The sequence below is a fragment of the Malaclemys terrapin genome, chromosome 2 (assembly GCF_027887155.1).
Source record: "Malaclemys terrapin pileata isolate rMalTer1 chromosome 2, rMalTer1.hap1, whole genome shotgun sequence".
In the NCBI taxonomy this organism is placed as follows: Eukaryota; Metazoa; Chordata; order Testudines; family Emydidae; genus Malaclemys; species Malaclemys terrapin.
Genome location: NC_071506.1, coordinates 2,418,870 through 2,436,179, shown reverse-complemented (window position 1 = coordinate 2,436,179; position 17,310 = coordinate 2,418,870). Strand labels below are relative to the sequence as shown.

General features: G+C 56.6%; 1 protein-coding gene across 1 annotated transcript in view; it reads right to left on the bottom strand.

The window, feature by feature from the left end:
- LOC128831758 (TBC1 domain family member 20-like) overlaps positions 1-14,418 on the bottom strand; it is a 44,542-nt gene extending 30,124 nt beyond the window's left edge. The window contains exons 1-4 of the mRNA XM_054018495.1: positions 14,323-14,418; positions 7,667-7,855; positions 5,456-5,536; positions 3,717-3,903 (exon numbers count right to left, since the gene is read on the bottom strand). Of these exons, the coding sequence (XP_053874470.1) occupies positions 3,717-3,903; positions 5,456-5,536; positions 7,667-7,855; positions 14,323-14,398 (533 nt within the window). The 5' untranslated portion in view covers positions 14,399-14,418. The remainder of the gene's footprint in view (positions 1-3,716; positions 3,904-5,455; positions 5,537-7,666; positions 7,856-14,322) is intronic.
- Between the last annotated feature and the right edge of the window lie 2,892 nt (positions 14,419-17,310).

The following is a 17,310-nucleotide window of genomic DNA, read 5'->3' as shown; positions in this document are numbered from 1 at the left end:
CAAATGTATCCAAGATGAGAAGAAATTATGTGAAGAGAGTCCCAAGCTAACAACATACGGTTGCAGTGCTCCTTTGATGCACCTCCTAGCCAAAGACTTCAGTTTCCAGAAATAAAGGCTAACGTTGTTGAAATTGCAAAATACTTCCGAAACAACCACTTTGCAGCAGCTGCTCTGAAAAAAGTGGGAGGAACCAAGCTAACTCTCCCACAAGACGTGCGATGGAACTCAGTAGTGTACTGTTTTGAGCACTATATCAAGAACTGGCCTAATCTGATGACAGTTTGTGAACAAAAACGTGAAAAAATAGATGGCTCTGTCACAGCCAAAGTTCTCAACATTGGGCTTAAGAGAAATGTTGAACACATGCTGAGTACCCTGAAGCCTAGTTCTGTAGTCTTGAACAAAATGCAGGGAAATAGCTGTTTTATTGCTGACGCTGTTGAAATCTGGAAGGAACTGAGTGAGATCTTAACGAGAGAAATATGCAATGACAGAGTTTTACATTACAAGCATTAAAAAAAGCCAATGGGACAAGCACCATCTCCAGCTCATTTTCTTGCAAATATTCTCAATGTTTGGTGCCGGGGTCAAACCTTAACTGGTAAAGAAGAGGAGTTGGCTATGACATGGACATAGGGTGACAAGATAGCAAATTTGAAAAATCGAGACAGGGGGTGAGATATAATAGGAGCCTATATTAGAAAAAAAATACCCCAAAATCGTGACATCTGGTCACCCTACATGGACATCCAGCAATCCTCCCTCCAAAATGCCACCTATAATAAACTTCAGCGTTAAGAGTGAACCATTCAAGAAATACATGTTTGCTGATGATGTTTTAAAGGAAGTCACACCAGTGAACTGGTGGAAGTCACTTATGCACTTGGATTCAAAGACTGTTGAAGTGATAATCTCACTGTTAACAGCAGTAGCTTCTTCTGCCGGTGTAGAAAGAATATTTTCTTCCTTTGAACTAATTCATTCCAAATTGAGAAATCGTTTGGGACCTGAAAAAGCAGGAAAGCTTGTTTTTCTTTTCCAGATTATGAACAAACAGGAAAATGAAGGTGAAGACGACTGAGTTAGCTGCAGAAAACAATATTTTAAGTTTCTCATGTTGACCTGGCTGACATAGACAATTTAATTTTTGTTTTTAAGTAAAAATATTTCATTTAACTATTTTAGTTCAAAAGTATTTTAACAAAAACAAACCTGATTTTAAAAACACTTGAATGTTTAACTAAATTCAAACATTCATATGCTTGTTTTGTTAAAATATTATATGTTTGCTGTTGAAGAAAAAAATCCAGAATACATAACATTGTTGTTTTAGCTAAATAAAACAATTTAAATGTCTGTCTGGTGATGTTCTCCTCCTAATCCAGCATGGCAAGAAAATCCTCCAAATATTAATGACTAACCTGTTGAATTGGAGATAGTTCACCTCCCAGTGACTTCATAAATATCTGCTTCAATTATCTTTGGTAAATGAAATAACCAAACAATCATTCATTTTCTGATATAGCTGTAAAACTCATCTGAAAAGTTTTCAAAATAAATCACTTCTAAAAATGAAACCTACCTCTATCTCTGAGTTGTGAAGAATATGCATTAAGGTTATAACAACCAACAAGAATGCACTTTTATATTGAAATCCATGATTAAATCGATTCTTCCAGACTAGAGATTTTAATCAAATCCACCCTGCTTATAATGAAACAAACGAAGGTTTATTTAGGAAAGAACAGAGATCCAACTAAGAACACGAGAGAGTGCTGGAAACAAACAGTGACTGTACAGAACCAAACCACAAAACGCGCATGTGGGTCTGTACTTATCAACAGTTCCCTTTCCTACCTGACACAATAGGCTGCTCCCGCCCCCCAAAGTTGAGTCCGTCGCAGAGTTAGCTGGCTTCCCGGGAACCAGCAGCCAAACATTCACGAAAACACCCCTGCTGCACAAGATGTTTCCTCAGGGAATTAATCCAGATGCCCTCCCCCCACGCTGTGTTACAGTGACAGTCTGTTGTCGCTACTCACACAGGGCGATCCTGATCCTTTTTTACCTCCAAGTGGTTTCGATTGTTTGCAGTTGTCTCGGAGGGTTTCCATCGATTAGTCTTGCTCCATCCCAAGGCTGACAACTGAGCCTTGCAGTACATCACCAGCTAACCAGGGAGCGGTGACAACTCCCTCCTGCTTGAGTGGGCCGTCACCAAGACACATTATCCCCTGGTGACTAACTTCTTCTCCAAGCTCATAAAGCATACTGTCAATATAGTTACATGAGTCCCTAAGTATTACTCGTACACGCACCTCACAAGGATTATGAGGCTTGGTAAGTAACAAGCTGGCCGTAGATACCTTGCATGTTACCCCTCAGGGATAAATACCCTGCCAGACGTGTGTTTGGTATAGCGAGTTTGTCAGGCCTGAGAAGAGACTCGTTTGGAAAGAAAAGGGGACCCTTTGCCGCGGGTCACAGAGGTCTCAAATAAAAGCCACTGCCGCACCGGTCATCAATATCATTGCACAGTGCATGCACAGATACTGTTCTTAAGGGCTGTGTCTAGGGCCTCGCCACTGGCAAAGGGGAAAAGCAGGTTTTCTGTCAGACAAGAAATGTTTTTCTAGCTGGCTGTTTACATGTACATTAAGCAGTGTCTGGTTCACAGTGGGTCTCACCTCATCGAGCCGAGCTGAATGCAGGATCGAGAAAACTTCAGAAAGAGAAAAGTAATAGGAGGAAGCAAGTGGCACCTATTTTAATTCCCTCTGGGGCACCTGGCATTGGCCACTGCCAGAAGACAGGACACTGGGCTGGATGGACCTTTGGTCTGACCCAGTCTGGCCATTCTTATCTTAAGGTGCACTTCAAAGCTTTGCTCTCTAGGACATTTGGGGGACAAAGATGACACCCTGGCATCCTTCGCCTGGGAAGTAATGGACAGCAATTTGCTTCATGAGAGCGGGGTCTCAACCAGGCCTGGCTGAAAACGCTGGAGAGACTCTTGGGCGAGAGAAGCTGCTGTAGACAGGAGGGTAACCTGGTAGCTAAGTGCAGTCTCTAGGAACTGTGCTGTGATTTTGTTTTTCATGCAACCGTTTGTTTCCAATATTCTTAGAGATGCCGGGCACAGCGAATGTCTTTGATGACAAACTTACTCTCGTTTTCACTCTCAACATATCCAGGTGCTGCGTGCTAAGCACAGTGCTGGCCCCCAGCTGAGCCGTACCCGCTGGCAAGTTCTGTGCGCGCAGGAGGGCTGCGAGTGCCCAGTGGCTCAGGGGAGGGGCGCTCCGAGGACTCGGGGCTTGGCGGGTGCCTATGGCTCCCTGCACGGAGGGACCGGGGCCTGCAGAGGCCTGGCAGGCAGTGTTTGTGCTGCCAGAGGCTGGTGGTTTCAGGGAGCTGACCCCCAGCAGCCACAGACAAGACTTCGTCACGCTAAAGGCAAGCAGTGGTGAGGGGCCTGAGAACGTCGCGGTGCCATAGATTCCAGGCCAGGTCTCTCAAGCGCCAGACTAATGCCCCAGTGGTTAGTGCTCTGCAATGCAACACAGGAGATCCTGGCTCGAAGCCCTCCAGGGCCACAGGGGACCCCGGCTGGCACAGTGCCCTGCAGTGCCAGCACTGAGTCCCAGGCCTAGGCATAGGCCGGCCAAGGGGACGTCCCACCCCCCTCCAAGGCGGCTCCGTTGGCCTGGTACCTGAGATGGTGGGTGGAGAGTTTCTCCAGCAGCGCGCTGCCCATGCGCTCGCCCGCCACCAGCAGGAGCGTAACGGCGATGTCGTGGTAGCCCTGGTAGTAGTGCAGCTCGGGGTGTGCCCTCAGGATGTACAGGATGAGGTCGATGAGTTGCTCCTGCAGGACCTGGCGCTGCTCAGCCCGCATGCCTGCGCAGAGACAGAGGGTCAGAGCCCCAGGGCACCGCGCAGTGCAAGCACCCTGCTCCGGCGCCTCCCACAGAGCCGGCCCCCACTGGAGCCTCCAGCTCCCCCACCCTGGCTCTGCTTGGGCAGGGTGTGGTGGGAGGACTGTCAGACAGGAGGCCACTGCAGCGTTCCCTTGGCCTGACCGCAGACCCCTCTAATCCCCTCTGGCAGTTGGTCCCAGCGGGGCCCTCCTGGCCGAGCGCGCTGTGCCTCGGGCCCAGTACCTGGGCTCCGTGAGCTGCCCTGTCCCAGCTGTCTTGGCGGGTCCCAAGCAGAGACGTGGTCTCTGCTGCAGCTGGGCCTGCTTCCTTTGAGGATTAGCACCAAGGCCATGAACTAGAGCAGCCAGCAGCCCCCAGAGAGCCAGGAGCACAGCAGACTGGGACCAGTCATTAGGAGCTGGGGGGCCCTGTATCGTCCCTCCCCATCATGCTGAGCCAGCCAGTCCCACATCCAAGCCCTGGCTTATGGAGAAGAGGCAGAGAGGCCTGGGGTGGCCAGCGAGCCCCAGCGCGGGGTGCACGTGGGGAGGGAGCGTGATCGCTGCGTTTGGTGTTGTGAGTTTGTCAGGTCTGAGAAGAGAACTGTTAGCAAAGAACAGGGCCCCTTCGCTCTTCCAGCCTGACGCGCGCACAGAGCTTCCTCACCAAACCTTCTTCAGCCAAGCAGCCCCTGCTGGCCCCATGAAGCCGGGTGAGACTGGTGCCCCACCAACCCTCCCCAAATGTCCCAGCACCTGGCTGGGCAGATTCACCCCCAGAGACAGCAGGGGAGCGACGGGGAGGGAAGGGAATGAATCTCTAGGCAGGGGGTGTGGGTAGGGCGCTGCTCCAGCCAGACACTCGGGTGGGGACTGGGTTAGCAGAAGTTCTAAGGCAGGACTACGGAGGGGGAGCAGGGGATCCAGCGAGGGGCACAGGTACCTTCCGAGGCAGGCAGCTCCCCTCCGGCACCAGCTCTGCACGGCAGAGCCAGGAACAGGCAGGACAGAAAGAAAACATGGTTACCAGGGAGCCGGAGGCAGGCCGGGCTCTGCCCGGTGAGGAGGGGCACGTGCCAATCAGCGGAGTCAGGAGCCTGCGTGGAACCCTGGGCCCTACCTGACTCTAGCAAGGGGGAACCACTTAACCCTTCCCTGGCCACTGTGAGCTGAGAGCAACAGCCCAAGGCAGGAATGAGGGCACAGCCTCTGGGTACACCCCACCCCCTTACAAAGCTACCCGACCCCGTCTCTCACACCCCTGGGCAGGAGGTGGCCTTGGGTCTCCGTCCCAGCAGGAGGGCCTCTGGGGAGGGGGGAACAAACACCCCTTCTCCCCTCAAATCCTCCTTTCCCCCAGCAACTCCAGCCACCCTCCCCCACAGTTCCCATGGGAGGGAGGTGAGGCCATCAGGCCCCTGCCACCCAATCCTAGCACACAGCAAAGCTCTCTCCAGCTGCCACTTCAGCCCAGGAAGGGCCTGTGGGAACCTTGCTGCCCACGGGCACGCCCGGCACCAGGGCACGTCTCACCTTGGGGGAAGCGGCGTGTGGAGCGGTTCACGTCCAGCTGCACTTGGGTGTAGTCCTTGTGGTTCTGGCGGACAGCCCTGCCTGGAGGGAGAGGCCAGCGGGGTCAGGGGCACCCTCAGGGCTAGCAGCGATCCTCACTCCTCGAGGAGCTGCCATGGGGGGCTGCAGCGTGGACCCCAACTCAGACCCAAGCTCCGCACAGAGTAGGACAATAGCAGAGGCAGCCCCTCCTCCCCACTGCCCCGTATCCCTCCTTGGGTCAGCCTGGCATCGGAGAGGTGAGAGCTTGGGAAGCCTGTCTGAGCCTTTGCCCTCTAGGCCAGGATCGCTCAGTTCGGCACGTCTCCCAGCCACCCGGCCCCAGCTCGGTGCCCCGCAGCCAGCTCTGATCTGCTCAGTGGAGGGCTGGTACCCATACAGCTCTGAGGGCAGTTCCAGTCTCACAGTGGCAGGGAGTGCTTTGTGCTGGCTGCCCATCACTAGGGTTACCATACGTCCGGCTTTTCCCGGACATGTCCGGCTTTTTGGTAATCAAACCCCCGGCCGGAGGGAATTGCCAAAAAGCCGAACATGTCCGGGAAAAATACCGCCGGCCGGGCACTTCCCCTCCCGCGGCTGCTGCGCTCCCTACCTTGACTCTTCGGCTCTGTTTAAAGCCGAGCTGCCCGAGCGCTACCGGCTTCAAGCAGCCCCCGTGCCTCCGGACCCTGAGCCGCCGGCCGGGCACTTCCCCTCTGGGCTCCGGGGGCGCAGGGTCCAGAGGCATGGGGGCTGCCTGAAGCCGGTAGCGCTCGGGCAGCTCGGCGCTTACAGAGCCCAGGAGTTCAGGGAGCACAGCAGCCACCGGAGCCCGGGAGGGGAAGTGCCCGGCCAGGGGCGCAGGGTCCGGAGGCAAGGGGGCTGCCCGAAGCCCAAGCGCTACCGGCTTCACGGTTTGCCGGCCAGCCTCCAGACCCTGCACCCCTGGCTGGGCACTTCCCCTCCCGGGCTCCAGCTGCGCTGGGGAAGCACCGGCCAGGGCGCAGGGTCTGGGGGCTGCCTGGCAAACCATGAAGCCAGTAGCGCTCGGGCAGCCCTTTTCGCATGGCTGGGAGGGAGGAGGGGGAATGCGGGGCGCTCAGGGGAGGGGGCGGAGTTAGGGCGGGGACTTTGGGGAAGAGGCGGGGATGGGTGGGAAAGGGGTGGGGCTGGGTGGGAAAGGGGCGGGGCCCGGGCCCCGTGGAGTGTCCTCTTTTTTTATTTTTTAAATATGGTAACCCTACCCATCACCCTGGCCCCAGGGCACGCCACGGAGATGAGGACTGGTGCCAGCTACAGTAGTGGGCAGAGCACACAGCCGGAGCTAACAGGGCAGACATTAACCCCAGCTCTGATCTGGGTTTGGGCAAGTCTCTGGCCCGGTCCCCATGTTCCCCAGGCATTAGTCCGTCTCCTGGCTCAGGGTCTGCAGAATGGGGGTCACAGCTCCACGCCCAGGGTGGTGAGAATCAGTCAGCACCCCACCCCGTCAGGCTCAGGGGCTGCTAAGCCCAGCACGACTACGACAATGAACCACAGAGGTTGCTGCACACAGGGCGAGGCGCCCAGGCCCCGCTGAGCCCCTGGCAGCAGCTCCTTGCCAACACCTCTCATCCTTGCTTTGCAGCTGCTGTAAACACCTGGGAGCTCCCAAAGGGCCAGATGTTTGCAGCAGCTCGCAATATGCGAAGCAGCGACCGCAGTGACCCAGGCGGGCTGCTCCAGGGGGCCTTGGCAGCCACACATATTTACACACCTTCTGGGCACACCAGCCCACAACTCCCACGGTGCCACCCACAGGGACTACAAGCCCCAGCATGCACTGCTCTCCCAGCGTCCAAGCAGGATGAAATGTGAGGTAAGCACTTTATGAATATGAATTAGCCCCATGGAGATCTAGACGATCCCCATTACACAGGGGGTGCTGATGCGACAGCAGCAGAGGTGGAGAGAGAACCCAGGAGTCCTGGCGCCTAGGTCCCCTGCTCTAACCACTAGCCTATAGTGTCTCCGCATAGACCAACCATGCAAATGAGACCCAAGCACTTCCTGCTCGTGGGACAGCCAATCAGAACTCCCCCCCCCCCACACACTCCCCGGTGCCTGGAAGCCCGTTAAGGCGCTGGCCAGCCCAGCACCGAGGCCCTGGGGCACAGACGCACCCCCACACACCAGGGAGTTGAGCCCCCCTACCTGGCTTGGGAGGCAGGTTGTACACATTGACGCTAAGCAGCTTCGGCCAGACCTTCCTGCGGATCTCATCGGTGAGCAGCCCCCCCTCGCTCACCGCTGCCCCCCGGAGGGTCTCCACGGCCACAGGGTCGCTCGTTAGGGCCTGGTGGATTAACAGCAGCTTCTGCTTCCTCTTCGACCCGAGCAGCTCTGCCAGCAGGAGAGAGATGGTCACCATCTAGGCCCTGCCCAGCTGCCCACGCTGGGCCGTCACCACCTGTCTCCTTCTCCTGGCTTAGCCTTCACTCGAACCCCTCCCTACAGCGCCCAGCGGGATCCTTCCCCCTCCCAGGGCTCGGGGCACTGGGCACACGCTCAGCTCTGCCACCTACCTAGGCCTGCAGACTCCCCAGGGAAGGGCCCGTGACTCCACCTGTGGGATGCACATGGGGGGGGAGAGACAGGAAGCAGGGCAGCCAGTTTCCCCAGATTCAACTAGGATCAAGGCAAACGAAGAAGCCTGGGGAATTAGCCAAACTCCCAGCTCCTCAAGGGGGGCCAGACCAAGGGAGCAGGACGGCAGAGCTCCTGGAGAGGCAGTGATTAGGTACCAGTTTGGTTTTGTCTCCCATCACAAGACCAAGCAGCCTCGCGTAGCTGTGGGCGCGGCATGCACAGGCACCAAGTCGTGGAGCAGGGAGGGGAAGCTCCCATCTGGGACACTGGGCCCAGTTCCAGCCACCCCATTCCCAGAAAGAAAGCGACAAGCTGGAGGGAACTGGGAGAAACGAGTCACCGGAGGCTCCTTGCTGGAGAGTCTGACACAAGCAAGGCTTGGCTCAGCGACAGCTGTGGGGCCACGGGGCAGAGACGTGGACATGAGGCCCACAGGCCTGGGGACGCTCCAGCTAGCACAGAACGCTGCAGCGTGTCTCCTCAGCGACACTGGCTACCATGAGCGCAGCAGCCCCGTCCTCCACTACCTCCGCTGGTCTCACAGAGAACAAAGTCTAGCTCAAAGTTCTGCACGGCCTAGCACCGGGGAGTCTGAACGGAGTCCATCGTGGACAGCTCCGGTCCTCTGGCCCCAGGGGACCTTTCTGCCACCAGGAAGCAGAAGTTTTCCCAGGGGCCATCCAGACTATGCAACAGCCGCCCCAGGGACAAAGGGTCACCCCAAAGCTCGCCAGCCCTGCTCCCCATGCCAGGCACACTCCTCCGGCCAACCTTCTCTCACACAGACCAAGGGGGCCGCTTACAAAAACCTTCCCAAAAGGAAACACCCCACCGTGCACCCAGGTCTGCCCTGGGGCTGGGGGGAGAGAACGGATCGTGCGGGACGGTGTTAGCCACGTCGCCGGACGCAAGACCAGAAGGTGCTCGGACCCCCCAGGTGATGAGGGTGGGATAGGGCCTACAGAGAACAGAACACACATGGCTGCTCTACAAACCCCAAGGAGGGAGAAGGTTCATTCAGGGTGGTGCAGGGGTAGCGGATGCTGGGCCTGTCTTTAACAGCGGCTCTAACGGATGAGTTACAGACCAAAGCGCCTCTTTGCAGCACCGCAGGCACTGGCTGGGACCAGAGCTCTAAGCACCCAGCTGAACGTTGGGCTAGATGGGACCGCCGGGGTCTCGAGTCCAGTCCCTGCTATCGTAGGCGACCCCACCGTGTAATCCTGACAGGACAAGTTCCAACCAGCACGTCTGCAAGACAAATGCTGCCCCGCTCCTCCGATTGAGTGCAGCTGTCCAGGCATGGCCACAACAACAGAGAACCAGAGAGCCCTTGACAAAGCCCCTCACGGGAGGTTGCTATGAAAACAAAGCAGACGGGGCAAGACGCAAAATCTTGTCATGGATCAGAAACTAGCCAAGGCCAAAAACAAGGAGGAGGAGGAGGAGTACATGGGCAAAGGGTGCGTGAGCTCTCTGGGAAAGGGGGTTACAGTGGACGAGAAGCTGGATAGGAGTCGACAGTGTGCCCTTGTTGCCATTTTGGGCTGTATAAGTAGGAGCATTCCCAGCAGATCGAGGGAAGTGATTATTCCTCTCTATTTGGCACGGGTGAGGACACATCTGGAGTATTGCGTCCAATTTTGGGCCCAACACTACAAAAGGGACGTGGATAAATTGGAGAGAGTCCAGCAGAGGGCAACGAAAATGACCAGGGACTGGGGCACATGATTTACGAGGAGAGGCTGAGGGAACTTGGATTGTTTAGTCTGCAGAAGAGAAGAATGAGGGGGGATTTGATAGCTGCTTTCAACTACCTGAAGGGGGTTCCAGAGAGGTTGGAGCTCGGCAGTTCTCAGTGGTGGCAGGTGACAGAACAAGAAGCAATGGTCTCCGTTGCAGTGGGGGAGGTCTAGGTTGGATATTAGGAAACACTATTTCACGAGGAGGGTGGTGAAGCACTGGAATGGGTTACCTAGGGGGGTGGTGGAATCTCCTTCCTTAGAGGTTTTTACGGTCAGGCTTGACAAAGCCCTGGCTGGGATGATTTAGTTGGTGTTGGTCCTGCTTTGAGCAGGGGGTTGGACTAGATACCTCCTGAGGTCTCTTCCAGTCCTAATCTTCTAGGAGTCTATGACCTGTGCAGCCCCATGCCAGTGGGGCTCTGGCCCTGAGCAGTAGTTCTGGGTTCTGTACTGGGACCAGTATTTAATTATTCATTACACGGAAAAAAAACGACATTAAAAGAACATTAATAAGGTTACCAGATCAAGCACTCAAAAATTACAAAATGCCTTAATTCGGCCCCCTTTGTGCACATGCATTCCAAGGCAGTCTTTAATGACGTGATCAGATACTAGTGATTCCTGCCTCATTCCGTGCACAGGCTGGACGATGCTCACTCACCCTCATTCTCCACAGTGCAGCCCCAGGCCTTCTTCACCCCCAGGAGCTGAACCCTGCTCTTGGCAGTATTCTTCATTTCCTCCGGGGCTTTTCTACAGCACTGAGCACTATAGCCTCCGAGTGCTTCCCAGCCAATTGATCTTCACAGCACCCCTGGGAACCGAGCGGCTAGCACCCCATTTTACAGATGGAGCACCGAGGCACAAAGGGATTCATTTTGGGGTGGCCAATCTGAGACACCTAGGACCTGATTCTTCAGAGTACTTAGCACCACACAGCACTTTGTATGTTCAATGCACAGCTCAGCACTGCTGCAGACCAGCCCCCAGGGTCTCAAGTCGGGCGCCCAGAAAGTGAGGCGCACACAGTTAGCGGCCACCTGTGCACAGTCTGGTTTAAGTGACTGGCCCAGCAGCACACAGCAACTCTGTGGCAAAGGCAGGGATAGAATCCAGTTCTTCTCTGCCTGCAGTGTGAACTGCAATTTCTCAAAGGCTTGTTACTTGGCCAAATGTGGACGGATTTACCTGGGGATGGCAAACGGCACCACCCTGACACAAGGGCCAGGCCCAGGCCAAATTTCGAGTCCCTGCTCCAAAGCATGGAGGTGCCAGAGCTTCTCAAAGGCACGATCGCCAGGATTTTAACATGGGCAAACTGCGTTTTCCCTAGGCTCATTCTCGAAAACGGCTGACCCATTTTAGCTGAAATTTTCAAAATAAAATACTAATAATAATCAGCCTGAAGCAGACACCTGGCTTGAAAAGCTTTATCCCAAGCAATTAAAGACTGGGAAACTTATAAGCAATGAAAACTGGGTCTTATCATGGGAAATATCGGGCAGCCATAATAATGGAGGAGGCTCCGAGCCCTGCCCAGAACGATCGGGGAAAGGTGGGAGCAGGGAGTGGGTGTGAGCACAAGCAGGAAGGTGGCAGCAGGCTGCCATCCCCTGCTCAGGGATCGCTCCCTAGACAATGCCTTCCAGACTCTTAGCCCCTCTAGCCGGAGGCGCCCAAAGCGATGGGGCTCCCAGCCCTTCCCCTGGGTGGGGAGGGGTACTGGAGCCTGAGCCAACTCACTGCTGGGCAGCGATGGGGCTCCCAGCCCTTCCCCTGGGTGGGGAGGGGTACTGGAGCCTGAGCCAACTCACTGCTGGGCAGTGATGGGGCTCCCAGCCCTTCCCACAGCTCAATGCATCTCACCTGCCTGAATTCCATCCCCTTTCTCCGGACTCCACCCTGCTCCTCCCCACACTCCCTCTCTCCTTCACCCCTTGCTGGCTGCCTGCCCGAGCTAGACACACGGGGCACTTTCAATCTGGCCATCCAGCTCTGGCTCTCCAGGCCCTGAGCATTTCTGTAGCTCTTCTCCCAATTCCTTGCAGCTGGCTTTCTAGGGGCCAGCACAGAACGCACTATTCCAGGAGCAGCGGGTGTCAGGGATTCTCTCCTCCTTGCTCCAGGCAGGAGACCTCTCCATGCGATGGAGGCACCACAGATCTCATTGCAAACATCCCCCCACACCTCAGACCTGGGGCGCCTCCGGCTGAGCGCTCCAGGGACAAGGGGAGGGAGCAGACTCGGACACAGACGTGGCAGAAAGGCGCAGAGGGTTTGGAAGCCACTACCCGCCGTTCACCGGCCGTCCATAAATCACCACTAGAAACCAGAACGTTCAGGGCTGGCATGTCAAGGCTCTGACACCAGCCGCACGTCACCAGCACCCGCATGGGTCAGGCCCTGAGCGTCACAGCGCAGCAGACACTTCCCAGGGAGCCCCAAGAGGTCGAGGGCTCAGGGACCAGTTTATGCAGCAATATGCTTGCCCGGCTCAGCGCAGGCCTGGAGCACCCTCTGGTGCAATGGGTTGCAGGGGTAGGAAGTAGAAATGCTCTATAAAGAGAAGCCATCAACTCAGCACACTCCACCTGTTCTGTTGGGTGCACCTGGCTCCCCTGCCCTCCCATCGCGGGTTCTCCCAGCTGTTCCACAAAGCACCTCGTTCGTTTCTTTTCCAGCAGTGGAATTACAGCCCTGCAGTGTCCCGAATTCCAGGCAGCGTCCCTGTCCCTCTGGCACCGAGGAGTTAAAGTGCCCAACTGCAATCCTGAAGGTTGCAGGTTTGGCTTGATCTCGCACTGAAAGGCCCCCTCCAGTTCACCCAGCTGCGATGCGGGTACCCGATCCATCGGGCTAGGGCAGTCAAAAGCGGCGGACATGTGCCGCTGGCTGTGAAATGAACAGGCCATAGGCACGTCGGCTGGATGAGCCACTGAACTCTATCGATGGCTCCACCGATGTCCACGTTCCCTCCTGCAGCTCCTGCCTGAGCCCCAAAGAGACAGGCAGGGTGCCACCACCGCTCCCTAGCCACGGCCTTTCCACCTCCATCAGAGCGCAGCCAAGTAGGGAACGAGGCTGCTCCCTCACAAGACACAGCAACGAGGCCTAAACTCCCAAGCACCCGAACCCTCCTCCTCCCCACGCGGGGGGCGCGGACCCGCCCTTGCCCAAGAGCGTGGCTGGAACATCCCAGGAGCTGCCAACCAGGCTGGGAGCACGGGACATGCGACTCCGTGATCCCCTCTGCCGCTCTGCACAGCTGGCCTGAAGAGGCCTCATGGCCAGAAGAGTGAAGTGAACCTGGGGGCAGCACATTTCCCAAGCAAAGGGCAGGGGGTCAGACACAACACGCAACTGAGCGGCGGGTTTGGGAAGCCGTAGATAATATAATGCTAATTCCTAGCGCTATCATCCACAGATCTCACAGCACTTCACCAGGTCCAGGTCACTATCCCCATTATACAGATGGGGAAACCGAGGCACAGAGCAAGGAAGTGACTTGCCCAAGGTCACCCAGCAGGCCAGTGGCAGAGAACCCAAGTCTCCGGAGTCCCCGCCCAGTGCCCTATCCACTAGGCCACCCTGCCTTCCATCGGCACAGGGCAGCCAGTCACCGGAGCCACCTCTTGGCAGACTGCCCAGCACTGGGCTGCGCTCTGAACACAGCCCTCTGCCACCAGCGTTAGAAACCCCAGCCTGGGCCCACCCCACGGGCCGTCCCCTGCCCCCAAGCAAGGCCAGCAGCGGCGCCCAAGAAGGACGCAAGAAGCCAGTAGTGGGCGCTCATGGGACAGCCTGTCCCTGGGGAAATGCCTCCCTAGCCCCCACCAATTAGTGCCAAATCATGTCTGTCGCAGGGGGAGGGATCTATGCACCCCTGCAGCCCTGACAGCCCCACTGGAGAGCCCCCCAGCACCTTCCTCCACCCCACAGAACAGGGGTCCCCCAGGGGTCAGCGCCCCCCAGCACTCCCCCCACCCCACAGGACGGGGGTCCCCCAGGGGTCAGCGCCCCCCAGCACCTCCCCCCACCCCACAGAACAGGGATCCCCCAGGGGTCAGCGACCCAAGCACCTTCCCCCACCCCACAGAACAGGGGTCCCCCAGGGGTCAGCAACCCCAGCACCTCCCCCAACCCCACAGGACGGGGGTCCCCCAGGGGTCAGCGACCCCAGCACCTTCCCCCACCCCACAGAACAGGGGTCCCCCAGGGGTCAGTGCCCCCCAGCACTCCCCCCACCCCACAGAACAGGGATCCCCCAGGGGTCAGCGCCCCCCAGCACTCCCCCCACCCCACAGGACGGGGGTCCCCCAGGGGTCAGCGCCCCCCAGCACCTCCCCCCCACCCCACAGGACGGGGGTCCCCCAGGGGTCAGCGCCCCCCAGCACCTCCCCCCCACAGCAGGGCACGGGGTCACCCAGGGGTCAGCACCCCCCCACCCCAGGGCACGGGGGTCAGCGCCCCCCTCACCTTCCCGCCGCCTGCCCGGGGGGGGCCGCTCGGCCGAGCCGCCCCCCCGCTGCCTCGGGCCGCCACCGCCGCTCATCGCCGCGGAGCCAACTCACAGCCCCCCCGCCCAGCAGGGCGACAGAGCCCGCCCCCCGCCGCTTCCGCCTCCTCATTGGAGCCGCCTCCGCTGCCCATTGGACAGCACCGCCGTCGCTCAAGTCCAGGAGTGGAAGGGGGAGGAGGAGGAGGAGGCGGGGCGCAAGGAACGCTGGGAAATGTAGTTCCCCGGGAGCTGAGGTTCTTGGGTTGTGTTAAAGAAGGGCGGGGGTATGGACATGGGCATGGGGCGTCTGCATGGGTGAGGGTGTGGGGATGCAAGGGTGAGGGGGGATGCAGGGGTGGGGGGTGCATGGGTAAGGTGGTCTGGAGGGGTGAGGGGTCTGGGGATGGGGGGGTTCATGGGAAGGGTCTGTGGGGGTGAGGGGAATGGGGTGGGGGATCATGTCTGGGGATGAGGGGCGGGGATGCAGGGGTGGGGAGTACGTAGGTGAGGTGGTCTGCAGGGGTGAAGGTGTGGGGAGTGCATGGGTGAAGGGGTCTGGCGTGAAGGGGGTGCACGAATGGGGTGGGGGCATGGGTGAGTGAGCAGAAGGAGGGGGCAGGTTCATGGGTGAGGGGGTCTGTTCAGGGTGCTCCCTATAGTTGACGTTTGGGTTTAATGATTTAGAGCCCCTATAAGTACAGAAATCCATAACATGCAGTTCTTCAACCTCCTGCTTCGGGGTTCAAACCAGTCTCTGGGTAGCAGAGACCAGGGTGAGATTTATGTAGGGGGCAGATTAGCCCACATCTGCTCCCGCAGGCTTCTTACACCTTCTGCTGCCGCGTCGGGCGCTGGCCCCTGCCCTGTCAGAGACAGCAGACTAGGCTAGCTGGACCGCAGGTGTGCAGCTCCTGCCTGAGTGAGCCTTGCTACGTTCCTCTGCGATGTCTGCACAATTCCAGCCCAGTGCCTGCAGTACTGCCCCCTCTCATCCTGTTAGCACATGTCTCAAAAGATTCAGTGTGTTTTCCAACAGCACCAGCTCCCGGAGTCATGTGATTACATGAGACTACCAGCTTTCATTTTTAAAAAAGAACAGTTTCTAGCCCTGCTAGTTGTGGAGAAAGGCTTGGAACTGTGACGCCTAAGGGCTCACACCTGGCAGGTAGAAAAAAACCTGTATAATTAAGATTTCATGGGTTTTAAACTAACCCCCTGATTTGGGAGGCATGATTTTGTAATGTCTGGCATTGGCCATCCTGAGCCTCTCTGGGCCACAAATGCATCTGCAGGTTGTTTGCACTTGCCTTGCTTCGGGGTCAGGTGTGTTATTTATATGGTACGAAGGGTGTGTCACCCCACCAGCGCCCTAGCACAGCACAGGCAGCAGCTAGGGAACTGCTACTCAGCCAATCACGAGCCTCAGCTTTGGTCTAGCGGCTTCCTGCAAACAAACTGAAACAACGTTATAATAAGTTTACAAAGTCACTTGCAGGCAGCCTGCCCCTATCCCAACTCCACCCCATTGTTGTTATAGTCTAGCACACAGCCTGGATCAGGGCCCCGGCGTACAGACAGATGGAGGCAGTCCCTGCACTGGAGAGCTGCAAGTTTTGATATAGGCAGACCAAGGAAGGAATGTTACAGCTGGGAAACAGAGGGCTCTAAGATGAAACCATTGGCTCAAGGACAGAACAGGGATTTGAACTAAGACCTCGTCTAGTGGCTTAGCCACCAGCCAGCCACTCCATCCCCTCTTATGTGGTCTCATCCTCCTTTGCTGAGTCCTGGCTGCACTCCAGCCTGGGCGATCTTCAGGGCAGGGATTTTCTCTCTGTTCAAGGGGACAGCTGTTGCAATCCTCAGATGCATAAACCAGGGAATCTCAAGGTGGAGCAGAGAGGTTATTTTACCTCTTTATTTGGCACTGTGGGACCACTGCTGGAATCCTGTGTCCAGTTCTGGAACCCACAGTCCAAGGAGGATGGTGATGTTCGGCCCAGAAATATGGAATATAGAACATTGTTTGGCCACCTTAGCCAAAGTTAGGCTAACAGTAGCTGAAGAGGGTCCCACGAAGAGCCACGAGAATGATTCCAGGATTAGAAAACCTGCCTATAAGAGTGAGAGACTCCAGGAGCTCCGTCTATTTAGCTTAACAAAGAGCAGGTGAAGGGGTGACTTGATCACAGGCTGTGAGTATCTACCCAAGGAACAAATATTTAATAACGGGCTCTTCAATCTAGCAGAGGAAGGTTTAACAGGATCCAATGATGGGAAGCTGAAGCTAGAGAAATTCAGACTGGAAATAAGGCGGACATTTTTAACCAGGAGGATAATTAACCATTGGAACACCTCACCCAGGGTCCTGGTGGATTCTCCATCACTGTCAATTTTGAAATCGAGACTGGATGGTTTTCTAACAGCTCTGCTCTGGGAATTACTGTGGGGCCGGTCTCTGGCCTGTGTTGTACAGGAGGTCAGACTGGACGACCACAGTGCTCCCTTCTGGCCTTGGAATCTATGACCCAGCCCATCTTTGGGCATCGCACAGAGAGTAAATGAGAGAGGAATTTCCTCTCTGCAGCCCATTCAAGCCTTGTCCTCTCCCAAAGCCACTAACCAGGGCCAGTTATCCTAGAATCCTAGAATCTCAGGGCTGGAAGGGACCTCAGGAGGTATCTAGTCCAACCCCCTGCTCAAAGCAGGACCAATTCCCAACTAAATCATCCCAGCCAGGGCTTTGTCAAGCCGGGCCTTAAAAACATCTAAGGCTGGAGATTCCACCACCTCCGTAGGGAACCCATTCCAGTGCTTCACCACCCTCCTAGTGAAATAGTGTTTCCTAATATCCAACCTAGACCTCCCCCACTGCAACTTGAGACCATTGCTCCTTGTTCTGTCATCTGCCACCACTGAGAACAGCCGAGCTCCATCCTCTTTGGAACCCCCCTTCAGGTAGTTGA